General features: G+C 45.5%; 1 protein-coding gene across 2 annotated transcripts in view; it reads left to right on the top strand.

The window, feature by feature from the left end:
• Positions 1-15,997, top strand: part of STUM (stum, mechanosensory transduction mediator homolog) — a 99,881-nt gene extending 83,884 nt beyond the window's left edge. The window contains exons 2-3 of one of the 2 annotated variants that reach the window (XM_019483107.2): positions 4,180-4,359; positions 15,182-15,997. In XM_019483107.2, coding sequence (XP_019338652.1) covers positions 4,180-4,359; positions 15,182-15,222 — 221 coding nt within the window. In that variant the 3' untranslated portion in view covers positions 15,223-15,997. Of the gene's footprint in view, positions 1-4,179; positions 4,360-15,006 lie in introns of both variants that reach the window. The other variant, XM_014598021.3, reaches the window with a different exon arrangement.
• The last annotated feature ends 1,842 nt before the right edge of the window (positions 15,998-17,839 follow it).

Here is a 17,839-nt window from a genome sequence, read left to right as displayed (position 1 = left end):
CAATTAAGCTGCAGTAAACTAATCAACTCCCCTGTAGGATAGTAGTCTGGGACAAGTACTATGCTACAGCAGAGTAGTTACGTTTGGCAAAACACACATGTAGACAGTGACAGGGCTGGCTGGGGCAGGAGGGCTGGCTAGCCCCACACTATATAGCACCCTTGTGTCCCAGCCATCCCCTCTGCAGGACACTGAGCTGGGGTGGAGCACCCCAGGCAGACAGGCTGGCCCCTTGCCAGCGAGGGATTCTCTACCCCAGCTAAAGTGCTACAGTTGCAGGTGCAATACATTCCGGTGCAAACTACACCAGTGTTTATTGTTACATGCTAATTACACATGTAAATACACCCAAAGATGTAAAGTGTAATATATGTCTGATGTAAAGTGTAATACACAACATTAGGATTCAAGAAAGCATTGCTGAGTGTTTCATGACAGTCACATGTGTTGATACCCATTTTTAGAGGGATAACTGAGTAGCCAGGACAGCAACTCATGTTATATGTATCAGGAAATTATTTTCTTCTGCCCTTTTACAGTATTGCACAATGATTTAGCTCAGCAGATGGCTAGTCAACCTCTCAATGATCAGGTACTGACTACTGATGGAAGCAGGATACTAGACTTAATGAACTAGGTATGTTCATCCAACATGGCAAATCCAGGAGAAAAAAAGGCTTTCTACTATCAAACTGTGGAAGAGCTTCCAATAGGAAACTGAAAAGATCTCATTCTTTAAAAAATTTCGCATTAGACAAAACAGTGAAAAAATATGCTTTAGGGATTACCCACTTCATACTAACAGGGAGAGAAATGGTACAAGAAAGCAGCCTGTGCCATGTAACCCTGCACCTGTTGTGTATTAAGCAATTAGAACAAGTGCTTGCAAGTTTTTTAAATTTTGCCCAACCTGAACCAAGTGCTGGGAAAGTAACTCAGAATCACTCTGCACTGACTGCTGATTTAGTCTCTTATTCTTTGTTAGAGCAGCTGAGCAGTTAGCTGTGCTGCTCAGTCCTGGGAAGCCTTGTGTGGAGGTGCAATCTCTCATTAGCACCTCATTTCTTGTGCACACTCTTTGTGGAGCCACATTTTTTAATAGTAACATACTATTTTCCCCTCTTTGTGTCTTTCTGGTGATTAGAAAAATGCCTGCTAAGTCACTTGCAAAGGTGTTAGGCAAGAAGTGGGCATGGCCTGGTTAGTTAAAGGCATCTCAGAGATTTCTCACAGCAGAAAACAGCTGGCAATTTAAGCAGGGAAATGGCCCAAACCCTCCTGATCAAACCTTGTGCAACTAATAATACTGTCTCCTACTAACTCTCTGCGAAGATTTGAGAGTGCTATGAAATATTAATGTATTTGCCTATTAATACTTATATGAGGGATTTATTTAGAGAGATGGAAGCTTTTCTTTGGGAGCAGCCTCCTGCCTCCACAGATATAAATTAAGCACTGTGTAAACTAACAGCTCCACATAACTCTGCCCCAGGCTGCCAAAGGATTTAAGTTGGTGAAGAAGTTAAAGATTGGAAAGAATAATCCCATTGATCACCTGCACTCTATATTTGTTCTCACCCATGCAGAAGCTGAGGCACTAAGAGCAGAACATGGCACTTCATGCCCTGAGTCGCACCTGCTACAATGTTGTTGGACCCAGTGTCATCATAAGAGGACGTGGTAACAAATCCTTACATTTCTGGCACTGGATGTGTCGGTCTTGTAGTTTCCCCTCTGGTTTGCTGTCTCCTTGTTGTGGCATAGTAACACAGCATTCCAGTTTTCCTGGAGTACAAGGTGGCCCTTTCACTCAGCCAGAAGGTTATCTTGAAGGGTAAATAGAGAAGCTGGAAGACCACAAATGATCCACTGGCTTTTCCAGGACACACAAGTCCTTCTGCTCACTTGATGCAGGGATACTCCTGCAGCCCTGCCTGGCTCTCACTTGACTCCTAACAGTTCCAGGTTTTTCGATAGCAGGCATTGCTTGACCTCGACAGACTAAGGATGTTCGTGCTACTTTCTCTCTGGTCCGCCCACACCTTTCACTCCCCATTAAAAGATGGCTGAAATAACCAATTATCCTCCCAAGCCATCTGCTTCCTTCACCTTCCCTGGACTAAGCAGTGTAGTTGGTCCTTGTGATTCTGGCAAGTGACAGGGGCTTCCCATCCTCTCTGAAAGCTCCAGCCGTGGGCCCCACAACACAAAGCTGGCACACTGTTTCCTTCTGATACTCAACTCCTTTACGTGCAGTCTCCTTCTGCACTTGGTACAACTCTGTCTCCTTAAGTTTGCTCACAGCCCCTTCCTATGCAGCTCTGTTAATGGAGAATTTCATTCCAGACCTTTTCTCTTTCCTTATGCTCTCACACTCTTTCCTACGGGGCCTTGCAATATTCTGAATTATCAAGGGTCCTCTGAGGACTACATCTGCCAAAATCCCTTTGACCCCAACTGAACTGAGCCTGGGCCATGGCTGATTCATAACCTTTCTTAAAGAGACAGTACATACACTCTTACTGTTTTATATCAGTACAGGATTTGGCCTTAAGACATAAGTCCAAATTCACACAAGTCTGTGATGGAGTTGAGAAAAGATCTTAGATTTGTTGACTCTTGGGCCTCTACTTAAAGTACAGGACTAGTAAGTCTCAAAATAGGGTATGCATATAGATATGCAGCAAAGTTCCAGCAGGTACTCACGATGAAGAAGGAAAGGGAAAGCAGAAGATGGGGAAAGAGGAAATACAGATGGAGGAAAAGGAAAAAATAGGAACTACACAGTATCTTTTTGGTCACTGGCAAGATCGTAGCGTGGTTATGGTACCAGAAAGTGTCACTGTTATCCATGACATGGAACTACAAGGGTGCATACCCTATAATACAGTTAAGAAGGGTATGTGCCCCCTCCCCCCAAGTTTTGAGAAGTACTGCACTGGACCTTTCAAGATTTGGTCCTGTTCCCATGGCAAACCCCCACCTTGACTTCAGTGGGAGCTGGATTAAGCCCTCGCAGCTGTAAACACTAGACTCAGAATCCTTGGAGCTCTCTGAGAAATACAGTACTTACCCAAGCATGAACCAGTGACACAGTGGTATTTACCAGAGAGTACGTGGATCACAGTGATTATTTTCTTGGAATTGGATTTAGAAGCAGTAGTTGAACCAGGGTCCCATCCTGCTATTACAGTCATGTCTGTCTCAGGTATTGGGAATGTAAAGAAGAAGAAACTCTGCTGGTAGCTCTAGCTGAGAGGTCAATGCAGAGCAAAGAGAATGCCACTGGACTTTTGCAGAATTTCATAGGGATGGGAGACATTATCTTTGGCAATAAGTTCCATCCTGAAAGCAGAAACTTTCCATCTTGGTGATACTGTGAAGTTAATGGTTTAGCTTTGCAGGAGTCACTGAGAACATGGCTGTGTGTGCTGGGGGTTCTCTTAGGGCCAGAAGGAGGTGGCGATTCAGCCCACTAAAATGAGTGGCCTGTGTCAGCTTTGCTTATTGTAAAGCAATAACAAAGCAAGGCTGGAATTTTAAATTCAATATAACTTGGTTCCTGATTTTTTTTTATTACTGAATTTGTAATGCATGCACTTCGGTAGCAGTCACCACCATATTGTCTGGACATTAAATGCAGGATAGCCTAGGGTTATTCTGAGTACAGTTAAGGCACCAGATAATTTCCTGAAAGCTAATATTGGGGAAGCAAAGCCAGAGCACTGTGAAGGGAAGCCAAGCTGCCTTGCCAAAGGTCAGCTAGTCAGTCAAAGACAATGCTGGCAGCTAGCTTCCTGCCATACCAGAGAGCCCTGTGTTTTGAATCCTCCAAGCCCAGAGAATGCCAAACAGCCATGAAACCTGGGCTATTCCAGCTGGGCTTTAGCTTCCTAGAGTTAGCTGTTCTCCAGGTGCGACCTTAGCTTACCCCAGCCTTTGTTTCTCTGAAGGAATCAGCATCTCCTGAGATCTTTGGGCACCAGGATACATTTTGCCAAAAGTTGTATGTTTTTAGCATTTCTGTAACTGCAGCCACAAGCAGAAGAAGGCTATGAAATAGGAGTTTAAAAGTGAGGGACTTTGGATGTAGTTTCCCTTTGTCAGAGAAGACTAACATCCCAGCTCTGCTGTTTCAGCACCATTGCCTTCATTGGGTTTTTACTGTTTTTCCCACAGGAACATTTGTGTCTGCCTTCACAGTGCTGTGCGGAGCCCGGACTGACCTCCCTGACAGACACATGTGCTGTGTCTTCTGGTTGAACATTGCTGCAGCTCTCATTCAGATCCTGACGGCTATCGTGATGGTTGGCTGGATCATGAGTATATTTTGGGGAATGGACATGGTCATTCTTGCTAGTAAGTAGTGTATGATACTTCCCCCTTCCCCACTCATTCATTTCTGGCTATATTGTTTGAACTCAGATGTGGCCCCTGCAACTACCAGAACTCAGCACTTGAAACAAGGAAAGTGGGAACTGCACCAGGTAGTTTTCGTTGAATAACAAAGTGAAATGATACAGAAGAGGTATCTCAGCCGTACCACAGAGAGATTAGTTCTACCTCTCCTCAGTCCCCTCTCAGAACATCAAGTTGTTCACAGCCCCAGAAACAGCTGCATGTTGCTGCTAAAGCTGTCAGCCCCAAACTGTGCAAAGTTAACCAGTACATTGTTATTATGCTTCAGAACCAGCTGTGCTGTGATCACCGGGAATGGTTTGGAGCTGTCATTTTACTCTCCGTGAAGGCTAAGTAAGACCATAGGATACTAATTCACACCTGGAAAGTTTTCTACGCAGCCACAATGACTAGAAATTTCATATGCTTTTTTAAAATTAATGAGGCCACTAGGGAAGTGGTAGTACTAAGCAGTGACCTCACACTGCTCAATCCTGCTATTGCTTTCCAATGGCTCCTTGCCTGATGTTGCAGCAGTTTGGGTTTGAGCAGAGGCAATTATTTTGGTTGGAGGGCTGCTTAATGAGTTTTGGTGAGCTGTGGAGGGCCGCAAGGGTAGCCCCACTCCTTGATGGAAGTCCCGCCCCTTAATCCCTGATCTTTGCCACCAGAAGTCCCTCCCCTTACCCCCAGTAGTACTGCTTTTGGGAAAGGGGTTTGCCATCTTGGAACGGGAAAAAACCCCAAATTATCTACTAAAAATCAAACATCCATAATAACATATATTACTTTTTTTTAAATATTTTTGTCCTGATTTGTGTGTGTTTATGTTGTGTATATAGAGACGATTGCATAATAGCTCAAAACGAAGTGTTACTCTTGTATATTGTGGAGGGTTGGGTGGATATAGGGTTTGTGGGGGGCTGTGGGTGTGTGTGTGTGGATGTGGGGTGCGAGGGAGGGTGTGTGTGGGTGGGTAGTTTTTTGGGGGTGGTTGTGGGGATGTGTGGGTGGGTCTGGGGGTTGTGGGAGGCTGTGGGGTGCATGGAGGGGGAGGGTGGCTGGGGTGTGTGGGGGTGTGCATGGGGGTGTGGGGGGTTGTGGTGGGGTGTGTGTGCATAACAGTAAGCAGGGCTCCCCCCAAACACACATGGGAGTGTGTGGGGGGGTGCAAATGGGGAGTGCTGTGCGGGACAATGTGGGGTGAGTGCAGTATTTGTGGGGGGTGTGATTGTGTGTAGTGGAGGGTGTGGTTGTGGGGTTTGTGAGGGAGGGTTTGAGGGTATGGTGGGGTATGCATGGGAGCCCCCTGTGCACAGCCCCCTGAGCCAGTCAGCACCTGCCCTAGCCCAACAACCCAGAGCCCACGTGCCCTGTGGCACCTCCCTGCCACCACCAACAGCACGCAGCCCTAGCTTCGTCCCACGCCTGCTCTGGACTCACCCTGGCAGGAGCAGTTCAGCCAGAACCTGCGTGCACAGCCCCAACACAGCCTGCTCCGCACCACCTGCCCGTGCCACATCCTGCCGCCCCCTGGATACATAGCTGGGCTGGGGCTACTCTGCAGCTGAACTGCCTTTCTAGGCAGCCCAGGAGGCAGCAGCTTCTTTCAGCTGCTGCTACTGCTGGCCCCAGCCCTGGGGTATCAGCAGGGACCCATGCAAACAGCCCCAACCTGACCCACCCAGTGCCTGCTCCAGACTTGCCCAGGCTCAGCAGCAGCAGCATTGGTAGCTGCCAGGCAGAAACTGCTGCTTGGGGTGGGGGAAACGTGGCCCCCCTCCCTTTCAGCTGCCAACCATTCCTGCTACAGCCACCCAGAACCTGAGCTGGGCTACCCTGCGTCTCCACCGCCGTCACCACTACCTCCTGGCTGCCCAGCCAGGCAGCGGTGGCAGTGCAGAGCAGACAAAGGGCAGCCCAGCATGGGCTCCAGGCAGCTGCAGCAGGAAGGACCCGGCAGTAGCAAGGGGGAAGGACTGCTTTTCCCCCACACCAAGGAACAGTTTCTGCCTGGCAACTGCCACTGCTGCTGCTGAGCCTGGGTGGGTGAGTGCAGAGCAGGCATGGGGCAGGCCAGGTCAGGGCTGTGTGCATGGGTCCCCACTAGTACCATGGAGCTGCTGCTGCCTGGGCTGCCTAGAAAGGCAGTCGAGCTGCAGAGCCAACCCAGACCCACTGTGTGCCCAGGAGGTGGCAGGATGTGCCATGGGTGGGCGGTGCCTGGGCCAGGCAGGACCGAAGGACCTGCTACAGGTCAGACAAAGCCCCTCTGTGGGCCAGATCCAGCCTGCGGGCCATATTTTGCCCACCCCTGGGTTTGAATATACACTTGCTTCCTTAGCAGCCCAGTTGTATCTTCCCACTTAGTTAACACCATCTTTAAAATTGAAGGCTATTCCTGGAAAACATTCTACCATTAGCTCCCTCCCTTTTTATTTGAGGTGCCCCAGCTCATTTATCTCTGCTGGCCAGATCAAGCGCAATATGACAAGGGATGAGAGATATTTTCACTTGCTTGGCCACTAAAGGTTTCCTAGATCAAAACCAGTTCCTTAAAGTTTTCCCAGGAAAAAAACTAGGAAGCACATCCCAGATCTCCAAACATGCCTCTTACAAAACAGCCTACTGTGTTTTATACCAACTTCAGCTTCCAGATTAATTAATGGTATAGCCCATATTGAACCAATAATTAATATGTAGCACTTATAAAGCAGTAATACATAAGGCGTCTGTGAGGCTCAGGGCCCCAGGGTGCTGGGCACTGTACACACACAAAGATAGTCCATTCCCCAAAAGGCTTACTATCACACAACAATGAGCTATTAAACAGATGCCACTTTCTACCTGAGAGGTGATTATGTTTCAGGGATGGATGAAGTGATTCCTATATATAACTTGAGATCCTGCCTGATTTCTGTGCAATTTAATAAAGATTATTATCTACTTACCATTCCTTTGTTGACCACATTCAGTGCTGAATTGGTCTAGTGACAATTCCAGATTTGCTGAAGGCAAGAAAGTATCGATTCAGACTGACACACCTGCTTGAAGTTGGGGATTTGTCTTTGGTTGGTACAGTGCCCATCATCTGGGCACCAGGCAGAAAGGACGGGTCTCAGGAGGCTCTTATTAATTCTCCAGCCTGGTTGCTAGGAAAAAAGGTACAGCTTGGAAGCATCTGTTACAAGTTGCTTCCATTGCCAATTTAGCTTCCGTTGGTGAATTCAAGATCTGGCAGATACTAGCTCAGAGAAAAGCATACATCTGCCAAGCAGGAGGCGGCATGTGATTAGGTTTGGCTAAGGGGTGCCAGAACATAACAGCAGAATTCAATAAGTGAACAAGGAGGGTGAAGGAAGCTAGAAGCAAACTGTATTTTCCAGTGTAACATATAGAATAATAACCAGAGACAGTGTGACAAGGACAAGCTGGGGCTTGTGAGATCTTCTTATGGGCTTGTTTTATGGGAATGTCCCTTTTTTTAGTTGTGCAAATAAATGATTTTTTCCCCAGTTCACCTACAGTATAAAAAATCAAAATGTGTTTTGTTTGGGGCTTATTATAAAAAAACAACTAATTTTAAAAACTCAATAAGTAAAAATAGAATAGGTTGAATGAAACATGTCATTTAACCTGAAATGAAATGTTCTGTTTTGTTTTGTTTTAATTGTTAAAATAAAACTGAAGTTCAAACTGAAGCATGGTTTTGAATAGAAAAAAATCAAAATGTATTGTTAAAAAAAAGAGCCAAAATGAAATGTTTCACATTTATGGGGGCGGATGAACTAAAGCAATTTGCCAAAACCACCACACATTTGTAAAATAGTCTGGTCTATTAGAATCTGCATTTTTATTTTTTTAGGAAAAAGAAAAATGTTTTGTTAGAAAAATTGCACCCAGATCTAGTCTGTTTTTCCTCACGCTAAGTTGCCTAGCTCCATAAGGACTACAGATGCATCACATGTACATGGATTGTGTGATAGTCACTATCCGCTATCAGATAGTGGGGGTCTAAAGGCCTCAGAAACCACAACATGTCACAAAACAAGAAGGGCCAGCAATGAAGTGAGACAAGACTATAGGGGGTCCCAGGTCCTTGTTCCGGACCCAGCATTTTGCTTTGGGTTTTGTGTGATGAACTAGTGCCAGTTTTATAGGATAAGTGCAAGCATTGTTATACAAATGTACTAGACAGACTTTAGTTGTATGATGGAAATTTGTATCTTGAACTGTGACTTTGTCTGCTATTCTGATCCTGAGCTACCGTATCACATAGCCAATGCATTTCACTTATGACTGGTGACTGATATTTCAGCTTTGGATGCTAGTACAGATGTAACAAATGTAGCTTGCTAGAGTGTGGTGTGATGACAAGGCACTAGAGGGGTCATAGTCTTATTCCAGGGAAAGATTACAGAGTTTATTCTCACGACACTCAGCTACAGAAGGAACTAGAGCATTTGACTGTCTGCCTCATCTGAGAGCCTTGTACTTAAATAGCTGTATAGTTGCAGAGACTTAAGATACTTGCAAGTACTAATATCCTGCAGAAGCCCACACAGTAGGAACCAGGGTGGGAAACCTTGCAGAACTGCCTGCATATGAATTCCTAGACCTCGAGGATGGAGCTGTGTTGTTGGGCCTGCTTTGCAAATTTCTCAGTGTAACACTGTGGCAGACTGACCTTCTGTCTGGGACCTGGTGCTAGAATCTTTAGCAAGTTATAACACTGCCTGGTTTTGTAAAACCAGTGGAGAGGAGTGGGTGTTGGGGGAACCAGTTCAACAAAGACAGTTTAGAGGATGCTTTTGTGTTTTTTATGCTGCACTTTATCAAAGAAGCAGTATCAATTGCACTCAGTTTTATAATCACTGCTGATTTCACATTTAAGGGACATTTTCCACCGTCTTTCTTAATTAAAATTAATTGCCAGCTGGCCTCATTAGATACTAAACAGGTATTTTTCTCTCACCTGCCTTGTGAATTTGCAACAGCCCTTTGGTTTACTTGGGCTGTAAAAGCAAAAAGTTTGCTGGGCTTGAAGGGAACACTATGATAACCTTATTGATTCTGTCTTTCCTCTTCTTCATACCTCCCCACCCCATCTCTTTTTGTCCCACTTCTTGCTTTAAATGTGGCTAGCTGCCAAGCTGTGTTTATGAGCTAAAGTCTTTGTGTATCTGTTGTATCCATGAGGAGATTGTACAGACCTACAGTGAAATGAAAGTGTTAGCTGGCCATGGCAAATTGACATAACTATGCCAGCAAAACCCCTGATATGGAAGCTGTTATGCCAACAGTAGAGTGTTTTCATCAGCTTAAGTTACATCATTTGCAGAGGTGCCCTAGCTACACTTGCAGGGGAAAAATCCCTCTCATCACCTGCTGCATCTATGCTAGGGGGTGCCTGTGCAACGACAGCAGTAGAGGCTACACAGTAGATGTACCCCTAAATCTTTGTTTGTGTGAACTGAGCTCTTGGGTTTCCCCCAGACCCCCCTGGACAAGCACCCACAGCAAAAAGGCTCTACCAAGCCCTTTGTAAAGAGGCTCTCACTCAGCCTCTTATCCTCCACTTGCAACATATGTGGCTGTGCCAAGAATACCTTATTTGTTCACATACCACATCCACCTTCCCTGAAAAAATGAGCAATGGAAAACTGGGGTGTGTGTCTTAAACAAGGAGATTGATTTTCACCAGGGCTGGAGGCTTGGGTAGCATGGAGCAGGATTCCTCTCATCCTCATTCTTATCCCCTCTTCTTCCTGCTGTACAGCCAACAACTACAGACTTAAACCCCTCACAGCCCCTACTTAAGCTTTTTTATAACAGTGTTGGTCTGCCTTTGGTTAGGCTACAGCTGTAATAGGGTTAGCATTGTTGTTGCAGTAGCAGGATCTTAATTGGGGGAAGGAGAGAGGCTGATGACAGGACTCTGCTTCTGCTCTGCCCAGCTGGCGGCTGCAGCCCCTGCAATGGCAAGCAAGTCTCTGGCTGCTCCCCATCTCTTTGGTCAAAGAACAATATGTTTTTCTTCATTCTGTTTGCCCAAAACAAGGTACATAACTTATTCAGGGGCATGTGGTATGTGAATAAATAGGGTAATGTTGCCTAACGTAAGGAATGCTTGATGTTCCTGCTGCAGCCAGCACTCACTGCTAGTTTGTAGCAGGCTGCATAGGTGACAGCAATCTGATTCTCAAGGATTTACTCCCAACAGGTAATAAGGAAATACCTGTAATCCTGCTGTCCACTCATCACTCCTCTGCAAGTTATAGTGTTCAGAGCCCGCTAACCACACTGAAGAGTTACCTAGCTACTGTATTTGGGCATAATAGGGGACTTTAGAAAGTCTTTTCTCCATCCTGTCAAAGCAAAGCTAAGATAGGGAGGGTGTTCGAGGTCCACAACAGAAAAAGGCCAGTTATCTGACTAAACAAGCCTTCCTGGGAGGAGATAAATGTTGAAGATGACCTATAGTTATTTTTCTAAGGTTTACCCATCCAGAGGACAGCATGTGGAAGTAGTCCCTTCTGAGATCTCATAATCAGTCCTGATTGATGCTACAGTAACATAAGGTTCTTAAGGATTTTTGTGGATGGTATCTTTTATTGGCCCAACTGCCTAATTGGGACAGACTTAGACAAGCTTTTGAAATGCAAGGCATTCTTCCTCAGGTCTTAGGAGAAAGCAGGCGCAGTGAAAGATTAAAACCTGAGGGAAACCTGAAGAAGAGTGCCCTGCATTTGAAAGCTTGTTTAAGTCAGCTCCAACCATGCAGTTAGGCCAGTAAAGTCTACTTCCCACAAAAATCCTTGCCTTTCACATATTTCCTGGGCCATCACAGCTGCAACATCACTCTAACACTACTATAAGGTCCCTAAAGTATTTTACCAACTTTGACGATAACCCAACTTTGATCATTTTAACCAAGTGCTAGGCACTATCCTAAGATCATCAAGTTACAAAGGCACTCGGAAGTCATCTAGTCCCATCCCATTTCTTCTAGTCTAAATCCCATTTGTACAAAATGGGTAAACTGAGGCACAGATTGGCTACTGATTTACTTGGTGCCTACAGTTAATTCTTGCCTAAGTGGCAGAAGAACCCAGGAGTTGTCTTTTCCAGTCTTTCACACTATGCATCTTCCTGTAAGGATAGCGTTCTGCTTCCCGATGCCCCCAATTCAGCAGTTCTCTTCAGCCAACACAACACGCTTTCACAGTGTTACTGCCCTAGGTTTTGTCAGATAACCTCTTGGTTTATGAAGTGCCATTCCCAACTCTACAGCCCAGGTCCAGTCATGTTCAAGCTGAGGATCCCCCCACCTCCCCCCAAAATCCCCAAGTAAAATCAGCTACTTGATTTTGTGCACACAAAATCCCCAACTAAAATCAGCTACTTGAAATGTAAGTATTTTAGATAAATACAGACATAAAGCCGCAGAAATGTTTAGATCTGTGTGAATGTTTAATTGTAGAGCAGCTGTTCTCTGTTTACTCTGCAGCCTCAATTTACTCATTCTTTTCTGGTTCTTTATATGTTTTGAATAGTCCCTTTACAGTTATATTTTTCCCTCTCTCTTTCTTTCATGTTTCCTTTGCTTCCTTTTGTCCATCATCAAAGTTTCACAAGGTAAGTTTTGTTTCTAATATGCCTGTTAACTTCCACTGGGCAAAATTCTGACTTACCTCCTCAGACAAACTCCCACTGAAGCCAATGTCCCTTTGCCGCAGGTAGAGACCTCTTGCCTCAATAGGCTTTCACTTTCTGCCAAAATGTGTCTCTGTGTATGTGTATGTGTATGTGTGTGTGTGTGTGTGTGTACATGTGTGTGCAGGCATCTCCAAATCACCTAAGAGGATGGTCCCATGTGTGGTTTAGTTCCTGGGTTCTGGCCTACATGCAAAATAACATCAGTTTACCTAAAGGTGCGATGTTAAACTGATAGAATTAAATTGATGCAGTTCTGTGGGTGGTCACGCTCAGATTGAATTAGCCCTAACTAAGGGCCATCAATACTAGGAAACTATACTGTTTTAACTATATTAATCTGCTCAAAGTACTAAAACCAAGGAGTTATACTGACGTCAAGATGCTGCATTCCAGGCTAGCTACTCCTGTACAAGAGGAATAACAAGCTTGTTTATGCTGTTGACCCCATCTACTTGCCAGCTTTTACTGGTATAATTGTTTCTACTAAAATGTAGGAAACTTTGTTTCTTAAATGAGATCATTACACCAATTACACATGTCAGTACAGATCAGGTTTTATATTACCTTACTTTGCACATGTAAGTTTAGAGGTGCATGTTGAAATGATTAACTATTTCCAACCAATATGTGAGCATCTGCACAAAGGGTTACATTAATTTAACTAATGTAGAGTTTAACAGAAACAAGTTAAACTGATGCTCTTAAATTTAAATGAGAAAAAGAAAATACAAACTTTTTGGTAGCCTTCCACATGAAGTTGCCACTGAAGCTTTTATGCCATCCAGCATTGTCTGGAAAGAGCAATTGCTGAAACACCCTGGGGGTAATAGAGGCTTGCATTTCCCTTAATTCTGTGTTGTCATCCTACATATATGCACGCAATAATTCAAACAGAAAAGTTAGCATTTACAGGAAGCTCTTAGTGTGCAAGCAGCCAGCACTGAGAACACCGCAGACATTTAATCTATCTTGCACACTTCTGCAGCACCCCAACCTCTCCAGGCTGACCTTTTGCTGCACATCCTACAGTCAGTACTGTAGGTGTGGTGGTGCAGGGAAAACTAACAAGACCAAAAAAGAAAAAAAGACCTGTCAAACACCAGAGAAATTGATGCCCCCCAGATGTAAACTGTGCTCTGTACTGCATAAGGCATGTGGCTCCTGAAACATGGGATGGAGAAGTCCAACTGTGCTCTGGATGATATTCATTATCTCAGAGGGAAAACCTGCTGAGGGAGTCACTGTTTGAAAATTAGAGCTGTGCAAACCCTTCATTGTAAACACTGGGGATATTCACCTGGCTTCCTTCCAAAGCCTGCACTTGTTACAAGCTTCCTAGAAAGAAAGCAGAAGTTCACAGAGCTTTCAGTGGGCTGCTGGAAGCCAAGATTCAGCCAAGCCTGGCTTGATCTGTGGCTCTGGATGAAAACCAGTCAAAACTACGTGGGTTCAGCTAAGCTTCACAATGGGTTCAATTCCCAAACTCAAAGCAAAATTTGGGGAAGGCTGATTCCTCATGTATAGAGCCACTTCTGTGATCCCTTTGTGAACAAGCAGAGTTTGCCACTGGGAAATCTGTTTTGAAGATCCAGAGGTTGCTGCTGTGAGGGTTGCTCCCTCTTTCAGTGAGCTCCCATGAGGTGGGCAGGGCGCTGACATTTGCTTTCCCCCCAAGCACCATGGCTCATGCAGTGAAAGAGGTGCCATTCTGACCACTTGGGTTCAGAACTGGGTGAGGAACTGATTTCCTGGCTTGATGGCTTCCTAGCAGCTTGACTTTTCCAAAATGTCCTTATTCTTTGTTTTTTCACAGAAACACTTTACCAAATACAGTCTGTATTCACAAATGATTGTAAGAGCCTCCAAACTGTGTGGGGGGGTTTTAGCCAATGAACTATTCATCCAAAAAATCATCTTCAGCATTACCTGTAGCTCCTAGATGCCCCTGTCAGGGCTCCACTATGCAAGACACTCTACAGCAAAGGTTGGCAACCTACAGCCCAGCCCACAGAGCTACTGGGAAGCTGTAGTGGATGAGCAGCAAGCATCTCAGTCAGGCAACTGGGAGCTCCCTGTGCTGACCCAGGTGCCAGCAGTGGCAACTGCATCCTAGTTAATTGGTTTGCCTATGACCTAAGCTAGACCCCACCAGTAAAAGGTTGCTGGCTGCTGCTCTACAGTCATAAAAATATAAGATCAGGCCTGTCCCAAGGAGTGTAAAGTCTGCATTTATCATGAGCAGTTGCTGGCAGCTACCACAAACAGATGAGAAACCCCAAGGTAACAGAGAGATGATGACGATCATTCCAATAAACAGCACTGCCAGCACACCTAATCATTGCCAAGAGTTTTTGTAGATGTCATAACAGAGGTGGATTTTAAGGGAGGACTAGAAGGAGCCTAAAAGACATAGCAAAAGGAGAGTTTAGTTTGGCAGGACAGGAGTTTGAATGGGTCCTCAGGCCCTGTCTTCAACCATAGTGCTCTGAGAGCACCAGAGAAGGGAATCACAGCTGCTGCTCCACACCATGCTTTTGCCCTAAAGCTAGCTGTGCATACAACAAACTGTGCCTCCCAGCTCTCCCTAATGTAACCATAGCTGTAGGAGCAACAATTCAGGTCAAGCCACTTCCAATTTCTGGGCAGAACTTGGGAATCACATTGGTCAGTATTTGCATCACCTCCAAATGGGTCACATCAGCACGTCTCGTGTGCATACTCTTAAGGCAAGTACTCCTCTCATCTGGCCAACATGATGGCTGTCCAGACCTATCTCAGAAGCTGCTGTGAAGCAGGGCAGGCTCAGGACTTAGCGCTTGTGTAAAGCTTGCCAAGGCTTTGAACCACAAAACAACATTTTAATCGTGTTCCCTTCCCTCCCCCTCACAGGCTACAAGGAACAGGGGATCCCACAGCAGCTGTAATGGCTGGGACAAGCGTGTTCCGAGGAACACGACAAGAGGTTTCCAGGTTTCGTTTGGCAGCTGTGGGCACAAGGACCTTTTTCATTTTCATTTTTCTTTTCTTTTCTTTTTTCTTTTTACCAACACGTCTGTCTGTTCAGCGGAGCGGCGGTGCAGAGCAACAGATGGGGACCTGCACTGATCCCTTTTAGAACCGGAGGTGAAGCAAAACGCGGTGCAGGTTAGGACTGGCACAGTCAACATGTCATGATGGGCAACCGATCCGGAGGAGGGAGGAGAGCATTGCTAGAGTGAGACGTCGCTGAGGAAGAGGGCACTTGGGCAGGCTGCCGGGACAAGAGATCTGGTAGCTGGGGACTCTGCTTTCTTCATCTGCAGGTTGGGAAGCAGCTGGAGACATTTTGCCTCCTTTATAATTCACCATTGAATGAACCCAGCTGTGAATATCAATGCCAAGGAGCTATTTATAGATCTCTGTACAGTATGTAAAAGCAAAAGCTGAATGGTACCTTGTTTCCTGAGAGCTCTTTCTTGACTGCTTTGTGGTAGCAAAGGGGTGCAACTCAGCCTTTTTCCTGCTCTGTGTGTGCGCGTGTGTTTATGATGCTCACTGAAGCTCTGTCATTGCAGATGTCCTGAGATTTTGCTTGCTGTAAATCATACTTAACTGCTAAGGGGACTCAGGCTGGGAATACGTCCTGCCCTCCTACCCGCTGAAAGCCGAGAAGAGGCAGAATCTACTGCCAGCCAGTGCCAGACTAATACTTGCAAAGGACTGGTACTCAGTTGTGTGATCCGTGCTTTGTGCTGGGGGTGGGCTGGGGGAGGTTACGTGCTGTCTATAGCTTCTGGCTGAACCTGGAATTTACAGGGAATAAAATGTCCCTCCTGCACCTGCCCCAGCCCCTGCCTCTGAAAGAGACTTGCTGATAAATATCATTGTATTTTGGAAATTATTATACTGTGTGTCTTGTGGCCTGTGCTGAAAGAGGGGGCAGTCTTGGTCCACTCCCCCATGGGCAAGTGCCTGGATTTCAAAGACAACTACAACAGATAGCATTCATTGGGCATCTTGTTAGCAGTCCCAGTCAAGAGACCAGTAGTACAGTGAAGCTTGCACTACTGCCTATGCTGTGTCTGTGTGTTGGCTAAAGAAAAGAACTTCTTTCCCCAGGCCCTTTAGTTAAGCACACCAGGATGGAATTTGCAAGAGGCTACATGGCCTGATTTTCAGAGGTGCTGTGAGGATTCAGCACTTCTGCATACCACGCTCATGGTGAGTGCATTGTAAGAAATGCATGGAACTGTGTTGGCCAGGTTACTTTCCAGTCTGGAGAGACAAGACAGGCCATTCAAGGGCATGGTGCACAATGATGCTGCCATTCTCACCCAGGGAGAATTAGTCTTTTTAGCAAATTAATTAAAATAACCCTGTAGCCTTAATGGAGGTGCACCAAAATATGGCGGACGTGCATCAATCTGTAAGACTCTGTCACTGACTCTCTCTCTTCCTGTCTCTTTCACACACACATGCATGCACGCACCTTCATGTCTTCAGTGGAAAGCTAGTGGGGAAGGGGCTAGAGAAAAGCATCCCATCTCCCAAGAGCTTTCAGTCTAGCTGCCCCTTCCTGATAATTGCTTGCATTCAAATTGTATGACATCTTTTCAGACATTGAAAGCAAACCCATACTTTTAGTTAGAACAGACTTTGCTGTAAAGAGAACAAATATCGGTGAGGGAGCACACCACGTACGTACCTCTTGTCTATGATAGCCTGTAGTGGATTGAATACAAAATGGCAGCCTGGCCATGTAGATAGCAGGCTTCTTCAAGGTTTAAAAAGGCAGTGCACAGCAAACACAAAGACATAGCTAGATAGACTGCAGTTTAGACTTGCTCTGAACAGTCATGGGTCCCCTGCATTTTGTAGTGTAGTGCAGGGGGCTGGCAAACTTTCAGTAAGAGCAGGCTGAATTAACACAACTTGGTCCTCCTTGGGCTGGAGGTGGCAGGTAAGGGAGGTGGCCACTAGATGGCGGGTCCTTGCACCAACACGTTTGGAGAGTGGGATAAAATCACTTTGCAGATCTAGGTGGCCAACCCCTGATGCAGAGTCTAAAAATCACTCCAGGAAGCATGGGTAGGAGCGTGAGCTCTCTTTAGCAGTGGCATACTAAGCAGGTATCTTAATCCAAGCGCTCTCTTCCCTGCTATAATTTGTGCAACTGGCCTTCAGCCAAATGCCCTCTTCCTTGGATCTCTCTACTGTATTTTAACAACTTTTGCAGCACCAAGACATTGGCCACTGTGGTCCCCCTGCCTTACCTGTGGCTGATTAGGGTAGGGTGCTATGTCTTTTGGTCGTGTCAGGGTTGACTCTGTAGTTTTGTTAATAAGTTACATAAAGGATTTGTTTAGGATGGTGTGGATAGGGATGATCCAACCTTATGTAGGAGTCTGGACTAGAAAACCTCTGGAGGTCCCTTCCAGCTCTGCTTCCCTATGATTCTGTGATTCAATTTGGACCTTTTTAATGTTTCTTTAGTCTTCTGGGGAGCCAGGGTTTCCTCTTCCCCCTCTACTCACATCACCCATATAGTCTCCTCCTCAAAAGTGTGTTTCAGTAGTTCACTTTGTTCCTGTTTATTTGGATTTAAAGGGTAAACTCTGCAATACATTCATTAGCACTCAGCCAGGGGAGATAACAGTCCATTTTGCTTATAAAAAAAGTGTTTCCCCAAAGCTCAGGTCACAGGAATAATTTACGGTCCCATCTCTGTTCGTAAGGACTTAAG

This window comes from Alligator mississippiensis, chromosome 1 (genome assembly GCF_030867095.1).
Source record: "Alligator mississippiensis isolate rAllMis1 chromosome 1, rAllMis1, whole genome shotgun sequence".
Lineage (NCBI taxonomy): Eukaryota > Metazoa > Chordata > Crocodylia > Alligatoridae > Alligator > Alligator mississippiensis.
The sequence above is the reverse complement of the archived record's forward strand: the minus strand, read 5'-3'. Positions and strand labels throughout refer to the sequence as shown.